The 13241-nt window shown below is 48.8% G+C and overlaps 1 protein-coding gene across 13 annotated transcripts in view; it reads left to right on the forward strand.

The window, feature by feature from the left end:
* Window positions 1-3063: 3063 nt before the first annotated feature.
* Window positions 3064-13241, forward strand: part of UBR4 (ubiquitin protein ligase E3 component n-recognin 4) — a 56829-nt gene continuing 46651 nt past the window's right edge. For all 13 annotated transcript variants that reach the window (XM_077260322.1, XM_077260323.1, XM_077260325.1 and 10 more), the window contains exons 1-4: window positions 3064-3213; window positions 11312-11409; window positions 11505-11608; window positions 11691-11820. In XM_077260322.1, coding sequence (XP_077116437.1) covers window positions 3089-3213; window positions 11312-11409; window positions 11505-11608; window positions 11691-11820 — 457 coding nt within the window. In that variant the 5' untranslated portion in view covers window positions 3064-3088. The remainder of the gene's footprint in view (window positions 3214-11311; window positions 11410-11504; window positions 11609-11690; window positions 11821-13241) is intronic.

Here is a 13241-nt window from a genome sequence, read left to right on the forward strand (position 1 = left end):
GAGCCGCTTCTGTCTGTGAAGTGGTCACTTTTGCACTGTGTCATTGCTCTCACCCCTAGAGGTACTGTACAGTAGCATGAGGCGGTGTCTACAACCCACAGACGTTGCTCAGGTAGTGCAGCTCATCCAGGATGGCACATCAATGCGAGCTGTGGCAAGGTTTGCTGTGCCTGTCAGCGTAGTGTCCAGAGGCTGGAGGCGCTACCAGGAGACAGGCCAGTACACCAGGAGATGTGGAGGGGCCGTAGGAGGGCAACAACCCAGCAGCAGGACCGCTACCTCCACCTTTGTGCAAGGAGGAATAGGAGTAGCACAGCCAGAGCCCTGCAAAATGACCTCCAGCAGGCCACAAATGTCCATGTGTCTGCTCAAACTGTCAGAAACCGACTCCATGAGGATGGTCTGAGGGCCCGACGTCCTCAGATGGGGGTTGTGCTCACAGCCCAACACTGCAGGATGCTTGGCATTTGACATGGAACTCCAAGCTTGCCACAATCAACATTGGCGCCCTGTGCTCTTCACAGATGAAAGGAGGTTCACACTGAGCACATGTGACAGTCTGGAGACACCGTGGAGAGCGATCTGCTGCCTGCAGCATCCTTCAGCATGACCGGTTTGGCAGTGGGTCAGTAATGGTGTGGGGTGGCATTTCTTTGGAGGGCCGCACAGCCCTCCATGTGCTCGCCAGAGGTAGCCTGACTGCCATTAGGTACCGAGATGAGATCCTCAGACCCCTTGTGAGACCATATCCTGGTGCGGTTGGCCCTGGGTTCCTCCTAATGCAGGACAATGCCAGACCTCATGTGGCTGGAGTGTGTCAGCAGTTCCTGCAAGATGAAGGCATTGAAGCTATGGACTGGCCCACCCGTTCTCCAGACCTGAATCCGATTGAACACATCTGGGATTTGGCGGGATCGGGGAGGAGATCCCTCGGGAGACCATCCGCCGCCTCATCAGGAGCATGCCCAGGCGTTGTAGGGAGGTCATACAGGCACGTGGAGGCCACACATTACTGAGCATCATTTTCTTGTCTTGAGGCATTTCCACTGAAGTTGGATCAGCCTGTAATTTGATTTTCCACTATGTAGTGAATAAAGATTTGCAACTGGAATATTTCATTCACTGATATCTAGGATGTGGGATTTTAGTGTTCCCTTTATTTTTTGGGCACTGCAGTATTGTCATCATTATGCATTGGCACCTTCTGCAGTCTGTGTGTGGTGACCTTCTGCAGTGGTCTGGATGTGCAATGATGGTCTGCAGTGGTCTGGGTATGCAATGAGGGTCTGCAGTGGTCTGGGTGTACAGTGATGGTCTGCAGTGGTCTGGATGTGCAGTGATGGTCTGCAGTGGTCTGGGTATGCAATGATGGTCTGCAGTGGTCTGGGTATGTAGTGGTGGTCTGTGTGCAGTGATCTGGGTGTGCAGTGATGGTCCACAGCGGTCTGGGTAGGATGTTGGTCTGCAGCGGTCTGGGTATACAGTGATGGTCCACAGCGGTCTGGGTGTACAGTGATGATCTGCAAGGTCTGGGTGTGCAGTGATGGTCTGCGGTGGTCTGGGTGTGCTGTGATGGCCTGCAGCAGTCTGGGTGTGCATTGATGGTCAGCAGCGGTCTGTGCTGTGATGGTCCGCAGCGGTCTGTGCTGTGATGGTCCGCAGCGGTCTGTGCTGTGATGGTCCGCAGCAATCTGGGTGTGCAGTAATGGGCTGCAGCGGTCTGGGTGTGCAGTGATGGTCGGTGTGCAGTGATGATCTGCAGTGGTCTGGGTGTGCAGCGATTGGCTGCAGTGGTCTGGGTGTGCAGCGATTGGCTGCAGCGGTCTGGGTGTGCAGTGATGGTCCGCAGCAAACTGGGTGTGCTGTGTTCGTCCGCAGCGGTCTGGGTGTGCAGTGATGGTCCGGTGTGGTCTGGGTGTGCAGTGATGGTCTGCAGCGGTCTGGGTGTGCAGTGATGGTCCGCTGCGATCTGGGTGTACAGTGATGGTCTGCAGCGGTCTGGGTGTGCTGTGATGTTCCACATCGATCTGGGTGTATAGTGATGGTCTGCAGCGATCTGGGTGTATAGTGATGGTGTGCAGCGATCTGGGTGTACAGTGATGGTCCGCAGCGGTCTGGGTGTGTTGTGATGGTCTGCAGCGGTCTGGGTGTGCTGTGATGTTCCGCAGCGGTCTGTGCTGTGATGGTTCGCAGCAATCTGGGTGTGCAGTAATGGGCTGCAGCGGTCTGGGTGTGCAGTGATGGTCTGCGGTGGTCTGGGTGTGCAGTGATGGTCTGCGGTGTGCTGTGATGGCCTGCAGCAGTCTGGGTGTGCATTGATGGTCAGCAGCGGTCTGTGCTGTGATGGTCCGCAGCGGTCTGTGCTGTGATGGTCCGCAGCAATCTGGGTGTGCAGTAATGGGCTGCAGCGGTCTGGGTGTGCAGTGATGGTCTGGGTGCGCAGTGATGATCTGCAGTGGTCTGGGTGTGCAGCGATTGGCTGCAGCGGTCTGGGTGTGCAGTGATGGTCCGCAGCAAACTGGGTGTGCTGTGTTCGTCCGCAGCGGTCTGGGTGTGCAGTGATGGTCCGGTGTGGTCTGGGTGTGCAGTGATGCTCTGCAGCGGTCTGGGTGTGCAGTGATGGTCCGCTGCGATCTGGGTGTACAGTGATGGTCTGCAGCGGTCTGGGTGTGCTGTGATGTTCCACATCGATCTGGGTGTATAGTGATGGTCTGCAGCGATCTGGGTGTATAGTGATGGTGTGCAGCGATCTGGGTGTAGTGATGGTCCGGAGCGGTCTGGGTGTACAGTGATGGTCTGCAGCGGTCTGGGTGTACAGTGATGATCAGCGGTCTGGGTGTGTTGTGATGGTCTGCAGCAGTCTGGGTGTGCAGTGATGGTCCGCAGCGATCTGGGTTTATAGTGATGGTCTGCAGCGGTCTTGTTGGGTGTGAAATTTCCTAATCCCAGGGTCCCCACCAATGTGTTGCACCAACGTCTGCCCCACACACGCTGGCGGTCGGAGCCGGAAGTCACATGACCTCGCCTTGTGACTGTGAGTAAAATATACGTCACTTCCGGTTGGTGCTCAGGCTCTGTCCGGGGGAAGATGGCGTCTGTCGGCGGCTGCTCGGGCTCCGGCTGGGAGGTGGCGGTGCGGCCGCTGCTCTCCGCTTCTTACTCGGCTTTTGACATGAAGGAGCTGCCGCAGCTGCTGGCCTCCGTGATAGAGAGGTGAGGCGGCCGGGACCGGGGCGGCGGGGCCGGGACTAAGAGAGCTGTGTCACTGCGGCCATGACAGCTGGGGGGAGACGGCCCTGACAACCGCCACTGAGGGACTCCGACAACCACTGATGTCACCCCTGACCCCCTCCTCATAGACAAACCGGGGCTGACAACCCGCTCCTCATAACTGACAGTCTCACCCCAGTGCTGCCCGGAGTACACGGCGCCCCCACCGCATCTATGGCCAAGCCCAGGTATTACTCCCTGACAACAGGTATAGCTGACAACCCGAGTACTGTGTGTCCTGCTCCTAGTGCTGCCTAACACTGCCGTGCCCCCCGATCCATGTGACAGACCACATCCCGCAGGATCCCCGACTACAATCCCTCCCCGGCTGTGGCATCACCTGTCATTAATCCCACACACCAATTTGTCATGAACCGGGGTTGTTTGGTTGCCCCTGGATCTTTCTGAAGGGGATTTATCTATATCCCACTTCCCAGTACCGGTTTGGAACTTGCAGCTCTCTGGCGCCCCCTTACCCTCAGGTCAGACCGAGTACTGCACCTAGGATAATTAGTCGCCAGAAATACTGCCTGCTATGTACTGGCTATTGGGCACGCTGCAGCGAGGGCGATATAACAACTCCCACTCAGGCAGGAACAATAATTATCAATGCCGCCAGTCGCTACAAAGTGTCTCAAACGCACAGGACAAATTCTGCTGCCACCAGCTCCGATTTCTGAATTAACGGGTCCGGAGCCAACCCAGATTAGTAGTGTAATTCACCTGAAAGGACGTGACCGTACGTTATAGAGCAAGGAGAGACCAAGCTAGTAATTTAATATTTTACTCCCCAAAAAATGGTAGGCAGTGTTTACACAGGTATAAAAGATATTATAAAGAAGACAATTATCGTATGTACAATACAATTACACATGAAAGATTAAAGTTGAAAAGAACACTTACATTTCATTGTAATCTTATCTCATGGCTGACCTTGTGCTGTGGGGGATGGTCGAGCATATATCCAGATGCACCACCCCTGTATAGCAGCTAGACCCCAGACAAAGACATGTGAAGACTGCTGCTTCACTCACTTTTTTCCTCGCCTAAACCCAGGCACTCCCCCTGTGGTGACCTCACTTAGAGGCTGAAACCTCCCCTTTTACTTAGTGTTATGACAACCATTTTTCTACCTAGCTCACTGTATGAATCTCGTATATGAAAGACACCAGGATCAAGAGGTGCACCAAGTCGGGGCGATTCTTTTAACCCTCCGTCAGGGGCAATATGTTTCATAACGAGTTTAGGGGCATTGCGCCTGTCCGGCACAGGCTAGAAAATTGGCTATATTTTCCTTTTTTAAAAATTTCAATGCTCTAAAAGTGATCAGTTACCTTAATAGGAATGTAATAAATGAGAATACATATAATCAGGTGTAAAAAAAAAAAAAATGTTTAACCCCTTCACCCCCAAGGGTGGTTTGCACGTTATGGACCGGGCCAATTTTTACAATTCTGACCACTGTCCCTTTATGAGGTTATAACTCTGGAACGCTACAACGGATCCTGGTGATTCTGACATTGTTTTCTCGTGACATATTGTACTTCATGATAGTGGTAAAATTTCTTTGATATTACCTGCGTTTATTTGTGAAAAAAATGGAAATTTGGCGAAAATTTTGAAAATTTCGCAATTTTCCAAATTTGAATATTTATGCAATTAAATCACAGTGATATGTCACACAAAATACTTAATAAGTAACATTTCCCACATGTCTACTTTACATCAGCACCATTTTGGAACCAAAATTTTTTTTTGTTAGGGAGTTATAAGGGTTAAAAGTTGACCAGCAATTTCTCATTTTTACAACACCATTTTTTTTAGGGACCACATCTCATTTGAAGTCATTTTGAGGGGTCTATATGATAGAAAATACCCAAGTGTGACACCATTCTAAAAACTGCAACCCTCAAGGTGCTCAAAACCACATTCAAAAAGTTTATTAACCCTTCAGGTGTTTCACTGGAATTTTTGGAATGTTTAAATAAAAATGAACATTTAACTTTTTTTCACACAAAATTTACTTCAGCTCCAATTTGTTTTATTTTACCAAGGGTAACAGGAGAAAATGGACCCCAAAAGATGTTATACAATTTGTCCTGAGTACGCTGATACCCCATATGTGGGGGTAAACCACTGTTTGGGCGCATGGGAGAGCTCGGAAGGGAAGGAGCGCCGTTTGACTTTTCACTGCAAAATTGACAGGAATTGACATAGGACGCCATGTTGCGTTTGGAGAGCCCCTGATGTGCCTAAACATTGAAACCCCCCACAAGTGACACCATTTTGGAAAGTAGACCCCCTAAGGAACTTATCTAGATGTGTGGTGAGCACTTTGACCCACCAAGTGCTTCACAGAAGTTTATAATGCAGAACCGTAAAAATAAAAAATCATATTTTTTCACAAAAATGATCTTTTTGCCCCCAATTTTTTATTTTCCAAAGGGTAAGAGAAGAAATTGGACCCCAAAAGTTGTTGTACAATTTGTCCTGAGTACGCTGATACCCCATATGTGGGGGTAAACCACTGTTTGGGCGCATGGGAGAGTTCGGAAGGGAAGGAGCGCCGTTTGACTTTTCACTGCAAAATTGACAGGAATTGAGATGGGACGCCATGTTGCGTTTGGAGAGCCACTGATGTGCCTAAACATTGAAACTCCCCACAAATGACAACATTTTGGAAAATAGACCCCCTAAAGAACTTATCTAGAGGTGTGGTGAGCACTTTGACCCACCAAGTGCTTCACAGAAGTTTATAATGCAGAGCCGTAAAAATAAAACAAAAATTTTTTCCCACAAAAATTATTTTTTAGCCCCCAGTTTTGTATTTTCCCAATGGTAACAGGAGAAATTGGACCCCAAAAGTTGTTGTCCAATTTGTCTTGAGTACGCTGATACCCCATATGTTGGGGGGAACCACCGTTTGGGCGCATGGGAGGGCTCGGAAGGGAAGGAGCGCCATTTGGAATGCAGACTTAGATGGAATGGTCTGCAGGCGTCACATTGCGTTTGCAGAGCCCCTAATGTACCTAAACAGTAGAAACCCCCCACAAGTGACACCATTTTGGAAAGTAGACCCCCTAAGGAACTCATCTAGATGTGTTGTGAGAGCTTTGAACCCCCAAGTGTTTCACTACAGTTTATAACGGAGAGCCGTGCAAATAAAAAATATTTTTTTTCCACAAAAATTATTTTTTAGCCCCCAGTTTTGTATTTTCCCAAGGGTAACAGGAGAAATTGGACCCCAAAAGTTGTTCTCCAATGTGTTCCGAGTACGCTGATACCCCATATGTTGGGTAAACCCCTGTTTGGGCGCACGGGAGAGCTTGGAAGGGAAGAAGCACTGTTTTACTTTTTCAACGCAGAATTGGCTGGAATTGAAATCGGACGCCATGTCACCTTTGGAGAGCCCCTGATGTGCCTAAACAGTGGAAACCACCCAATTATAACTGAAACCCTAATCCAAACACACCCCTAACCCTAATCCCAACGGTAACCCTAACCACATCTCTAACTGGACACACACCCAACACTAATCCCAACCCTATTCCCAACCGTAAATGTAATCCAAACCCTAACCCTAACTTTAGCCCCAACCCTAGCCCTAACCCTAATGGGAAAATGGAAATAAATACATTTTTTAAATTTTTTTAATTTTTCCATAACTAAGGGGGTGATGAAGGGGGGTTTGATTTACTTTTACAGCGGGTTATTTAGCGGATTTTTATGATTGGCAGCCGTCACACACTGAAAGACGCTTTTTATTGCAAAAAATATTTTTTGCGTTACCACATTTTGAGAGCTATAATTTTTCCATATTTGAGTCCACAGAGTCATGTGAGGTCTTGTTTTTTGTGGGACGAGTTGACGTTTTTATTGGTAACATGTTCGGGCAAGGGAGATTTTTTTGATCGCTTTTTATTCCGATTTTTGTGAGGCAGAATGACCAAAAACCAGCTATTCATGAATTTCTTTTGGGGGAGGCGTTTATACCGTTCCGCGTTTGGTAAAATTGATAAAGCAGTTTTTTTCTTCGGGTCAGTACGATTACAGCGATATCTCATTTATATCATTTTTTTTATGTTTTGGCGCTTTTATACGATAAAAGCTAATTTATAGAAAAAATGATTATTTTGGCATCGCTTTATTCTGAGGACTATAACTTTTTTATTTTTTCGCTGATGATGGTGTATGGCGGCTCGTTTTTTGCGGGACAAGATGACGTTTTCAGCGGTACCATGGTTATTTATATCCGTCTTTTTGATCGCGTGTTATTCCACTTTTTGTTTGGCGGTATGAGAATAAAGCGTTGTTTTTTGCTTCGGTTTTTTTTTTACGGTGTTCACTGAAGGGGTTAACTAGTGATATAGTTTTATAGGTGGGGTCGTTACGGACGCGGCGATACTAAATGTGTACTTTTATTGTTTGATTTTTTTTTTATTTAGATAAAGAAATGTATTTATGGGAATAATTTTTTTATTTTATTTATTTAGGATTTTTTTTTTTATTTTTTTTTTTACACATGTGGACATTTTTTTTTTTACTTTTTTACTTTGTCCCAGGGGGGGACATTACAGATCGGTGATTTGACTGTGTGCACAGCACTCTGTCAAATCGGCGATCTCACTTAGAGTGCAGCAAGCTTACCTAGCGCTTGCACTGAGCAGGCACTCGGTAAGCCACCTCCCTCCCTGCAGGACCCGGATGCCGCGGCCATCTTGGATCCGGGACCTGCGGCGAGGAGGGAGGTAGGAGACCCTCAGAGCAACGCAATCACATCGCGTTGCTCCGGGGGTCTCAGGGAAGCACGCAGGGAGCCCCCTCCCTGCGCGATGCTTCCCTATACCGCCGGTACACCGCGATCATGTTTGAACGCGGTGTGCCGGGGGCGGTCCGTGACCGCTCCTGGCACATAGTGCCGGATGTCAGCTGCGATAGTCAGCTGACACCCGGCCGCGATCGGCCGCGCTCCCCCCGTGGGCGCGGCCGATCGTGCTGGACGTACTATTCCGTCCTTGGGAAGTAGGGCCCACCCCACATGGACGGAATAGTACGTCTAATGACAGAAAGGGGTTAATAACCAGAAAAGTAATATGTTTCTATGTCTTGAGCATCCTCCTCACTCTCTCCATCTTGACCTGTATCAGACACATCTGGACATTCTTCCACATCATCTTCTGAAGCAATGTCACTTTCTTCCCCCTAAATCTTCTAGCTGTAAGGGGTCTGTCTCATCATCAAGCAGTATATTTTGCACTTGCTCAACATGAAGGGCATTGGACAAGTCAAATATTCTCTTCGCCATTTCAGAAGAAAAGCTGAAGCAAGAGAGAGAATATGTGTTAGGGCGCATTGTGCCTGAGAAGCACACTCTTATTTCTAACAAAACCTTCTATGACAAATCCACAAATTTAGCACTAGCTATTCATAAAACAAGCTAAAAAAACAATTGGGATGAATAAAAACAGCAAATTCTAATCGTCAAATGTGTGACGCGTTCAGGGGCAATGAGCCTGAGAAGCCAAAACACTGATACCTGATCTCCTGCAGCTCTGCAGCACAAGAGGCTTCTCAGGTTTCACACAGCCTTTAAAGTTAGGAAGGTACTGGGAGGATCGTGTTTCCCAGACAAACCACTGAAAATAGAGAAATGAAACTAAGTGAGCTGCGCCTGTCAGATCAGTTGCCCCTGACGGAGGGTTAAGTGTAAACACAGCGTACTTACATGACCCGCTTACAGAGAAACCCACACTTTGCACTTGGTCGATTTGGCTTCTAGCGATTTCAGGGAGTTATAGACCCCTCGATGGACATCCGGAATATATAATCCTTATATCTCTAGCCCGGATCGGTGCCAATATATATATAACCTTGAAAGAACAAGAGAAGCTCAGGCTTTCTATACCAGTTTTAACCAGTACCAGGTGGGAGGGGGGAAATGAGTAGGGTAGGGACACCTGCTTGCAGCTCAAGCCATAAAAATTCTCGAGGGAGGAGGGAATTGAGGGGTTTTGGATTACACAGGCAGAGTGTCTGAAAGCCATGGAACTTTTAGGTAGATGCTCAAACATGGCATATTCCAATTATCGTGACATCACCTTTGACAGATCAGATTGTGTCCACGATCCCCCCCCCCGTTCCCACCTTCTCAGACTTCCCAAATGTTAACATCTCCCCCACCTACACTTACTCCTGCTCCCCTGAAGGCTGCTGTACCCCCCACAAGATCCATGGAGACCCCCTCTATCCTGACCTCTGCACTGTGACTCCGAGTCTGGACATCCCGGCCCTTATAGATTTCGTTCTACACCCTGACACCCCAGTTATGTACCTGTAGCGCTGCGGGCTCCTCTGCAGTAGTCGGGCCGGCTGGATGCGGTTCATTCACACTCTGCCGTCAAATATGCCGTGTTTTTTTTACATGTGAGGTGTGAATATTCATCTTTGTAACCTCTGTAGGGGGGTATTCTCTTATTAACGGTAAACTGTTGTCACCTTTCGCCTGGTGCCGCGGACCCACTTGGCTGGGGGGGGGGGGCTGGTGTCGCGGGCCCTCTTGGCTGGGGGGGGGCCTGGCGCCACGGACCCTTTTGGCTGTGGGGCCTGGCGCCGCGGACCCTCTTGTCTGGGGGGGGCATGGCGCCACAGACCCTCTTGTCTGGGGGGGGGCCTGGCGCCGCGGACCCTCTTGGCTGGGGGGGGCCTGGCGCCGCGGGCCCTCTTGGCTGGGGGGGGCCTGGCGCCGCGGGCCCTCCTCAGTAATCCACTGAATTATGTGCAGTCTTGCCTGTGTCCCCATATCACCTGGCGGGTGAGCAGCCGCTTGCCTATATTTATTTTTAACCCTTCGGCCATCCAGGCTCCGCTCTGCCTGATGATAACTACTGTGTTGGGCAAACCGGTTCCTGGCGCAGAACCGAGCAGTGAAGATGCCGATATATCAGCGCCGGTCTGACTTGTGCTGCACCATGGAGGGGACTGTAAGGAGCCACAGTCAGCGCTGTAGATATATTGTACCAGTCTATTCGATACTTGTTGCTGGGCTCAGATGATTGTCTAGAACAGTGATGGAGGACCTTCTTGAGACCGAGTGCCGAAACGGCAACTCAAAACCCACTTATTTATCAGAAAGTGCCAAAACGGCAACTTAACATCACAGAAGACTTACAAAATACTCCCCCTTATACAGACACACAGCCCCTCTGCACAGTATATATACATTGGAACATCAGATGGGAGCGGAGTGTGTGCGGCGGCAGGCCTGGTGTGCGTGCCCCCTGTAGCTTGCGTGCCCCCTGTAACCTGCGTGCCCCAGGTTCTCCATCACCGGTCTAGACTGAGTATAATTGTAGCAAACCCTCAGCAGTGAGATGGTGACGTCACAGCTGGCATACAGATCAGACTGTGCCGAAAACTGTTAGTGCGAGATTGGCGCTGCCCCCATGGTGCGGCCACAGACCCCTGACCTGACGGCTGGACCAGGGTTCTCCAGATCATTTCACTCTTAAGTAAATCCGGTTTCCTTCTACTGACAGCAAGCAGAGGTCTTAATATGAGGAGGGAATGAAACGCGTTGGCCCCAATTCATTCTTGTTTCTGTCTAATTGTTTGTCACCATTAGACTTAACATGAAACACTTTAGTGGATGTTTGACCTTTTACGCTAAAAAGTCGCAAAATCTGTTAGAGACAGTGATCATGTTCAGTGATTGCCTGCAGTGCTCTCTCCATGTTGTCAGAGGTGGAGACTCTGCGTTGGACCTGGGGAGGGGAGTAAAGAACAGGCTGTCTTCATAAAACAAATTGCAGCTGAGCGATGGATTTTCTGAAGCCCCTGATGCCCCTTAAATCCTGGTATTATGTCAGGATCCCACTTTGTCAATAGCTGAACAGTTTTAGGGTGCGTTCACACCACCGGGCAGCGTCCATATCTTCTGGTCCATGTCCGGGCTCAGACCATCTGTCCTCGTGGCCGTTACCCGTGGGGTCTAGTCGGTTCTGTGAGCAGGACCAGGTCAGGATGAGTCTTTTTGTCTTTGCAGTGAATCCGAGATTATTCTCCACGACAAACAGTACGAACCTTTCTACTCGTCCTTTGTGGCGCTGTCCACACATTACATCACCACCGTGTGCAACCAGAGTAAGTATCTCCGCACAAAGGAGGGCATGCTGCTGCTTGTAGTTCTGCCCTTGTCATGTGACTTGACCTGGACTCTTGATTGTCTTTGCCCGCAGTTCCCAGGAACCAGTTACAATCTGTGGCTGCTGCTTGTAAAGTTCTGCTGGAGTTCTCGCTGCTGCGGCTGGAGAGTCCGGATGAGGCGTGCGCTGTGTCCCAGGTGGGTGCAGGATCCCTACAGCGGAGCACGGACCGTGCGATGTGTGGGCTGTAATTCTGATTGTCTCCTGTATATCCTGCAGAAGCATCTGATCCTGCTGATCAAGGGTCTGTGCACCGGCACCAGCCGCCTGGATCGCACCGAGATAATCACCTTTACTGCAATGATGAAATCTTCTAAATTGCCACAAACTGTGCAGACTCTCTCTGATGGTGAGCGAGATAATGTACTGTCCGAGCCTCCTATGTATGAAGAGCATGCAATTTACCTACTGATCCTGAACTACATCCTGTATTATATCCCAGAGCTGCACTCACTATTCTGCTGGTGCAGTCACTGTGTACATACATTACATTACTGATCCTGAGTTACCTCCTGTATTATACCCCAGAGCTGCACTCACTATTCTGCTGGTGCAGTCACTGAGTACATACATTACATTACTGATCCTGAGTTACATCCTGTATTATATCCCAGAGCTGCACTCATTATTCTGCTGGTGCAGTCACTGTGTACATACATTACATTACTGATCCTGAGTTACATCCTGTATTATACCCCAGAGCTGCACTCACTATTCTGCTGGTGCAGTCACTGTGTACATACATTACATTACTGATCCTGAATTACATCCTGTATTATACTCCAGAGCTGCACTCACTATTCTGCTGGTGCAGTCACTGTGTACATACATTACATTACTGATCCTGTATTATACTCCAGAGCTGCACTCACTATTCTGCTGGTGCAGTCACTGTGTACATACATTACATTACTGATCCGGAGTTACATCCTGTATTATACCCCAGAGCTGCACTCATTATTCTGCTGGTGCAGTCACTGTGTACACACATTACATTACTGATCCTGAGTTACATCCTGTATTATACTCCAGAGCTGCACTCCCTATTCTGCTGGTGCAGTCACTGTGTACATACATTACTGATTCTGAGTTATATCCTGTATTATAATAATAATAATAATCTTTATTTATATAGCGCCAACATATTCCGCAGCGCTTTACAGTTTAACAGTTTCAAACACAACAGTCATGGGTAACAATGTTAACAATACAGTAATAAAGCAAAATAAGACAAAATAAGACGACCCTGCTCGTGAGAGCTTGCAATCTACAATGAGGTGGGGGATACAAAGTACAGGTGTGTATTTACAATGATGTATTTACAATGATGGTCCAGCCATCTTCAGGGAGTGGGGGATAGATGGAGATAGTGAATGGGCTACACACACAAACATAAAATGAGTTTGATTAGGGAACGTGATAGGCCGCTCTGAACAAATGAGTTTTGAGCGAGCGCCTAAAACTATGCAAGTTGTGGATGGTCCTAATATCTTGCGGCAGAGCATTCTAGAGGATTGGCGCAGCACGGGAGAAGTCTTGGAGTCGGGAGTGGGAGGTACGGATTAGTGCAGAGGTTAGTCGAAATTCGTTTGCAGAGCGCAGCGGTCGGTTAGGCCGATAGACCGAAATGAGGGAAGAGATGTAAGGGGGTGCCGCACTGTGGAGAGCTTTGTGGGGGAGAACAAGTACTTTGAATTGTATCCTGTAATGAATGGGCAGCCAGTGTAATGACTGGCGAAGAGCGGACACGTCCGAGTAACGATTAGCCAG

This window comes from Ranitomeya variabilis, chromosome 4 (assembly GCF_051348905.1).
Source record: "Ranitomeya variabilis isolate aRanVar5 chromosome 4, aRanVar5.hap1, whole genome shotgun sequence".
NCBI lineage: Eukaryota > Metazoa > Chordata > Amphibia > Anura > Dendrobatidae > Ranitomeya > Ranitomeya variabilis.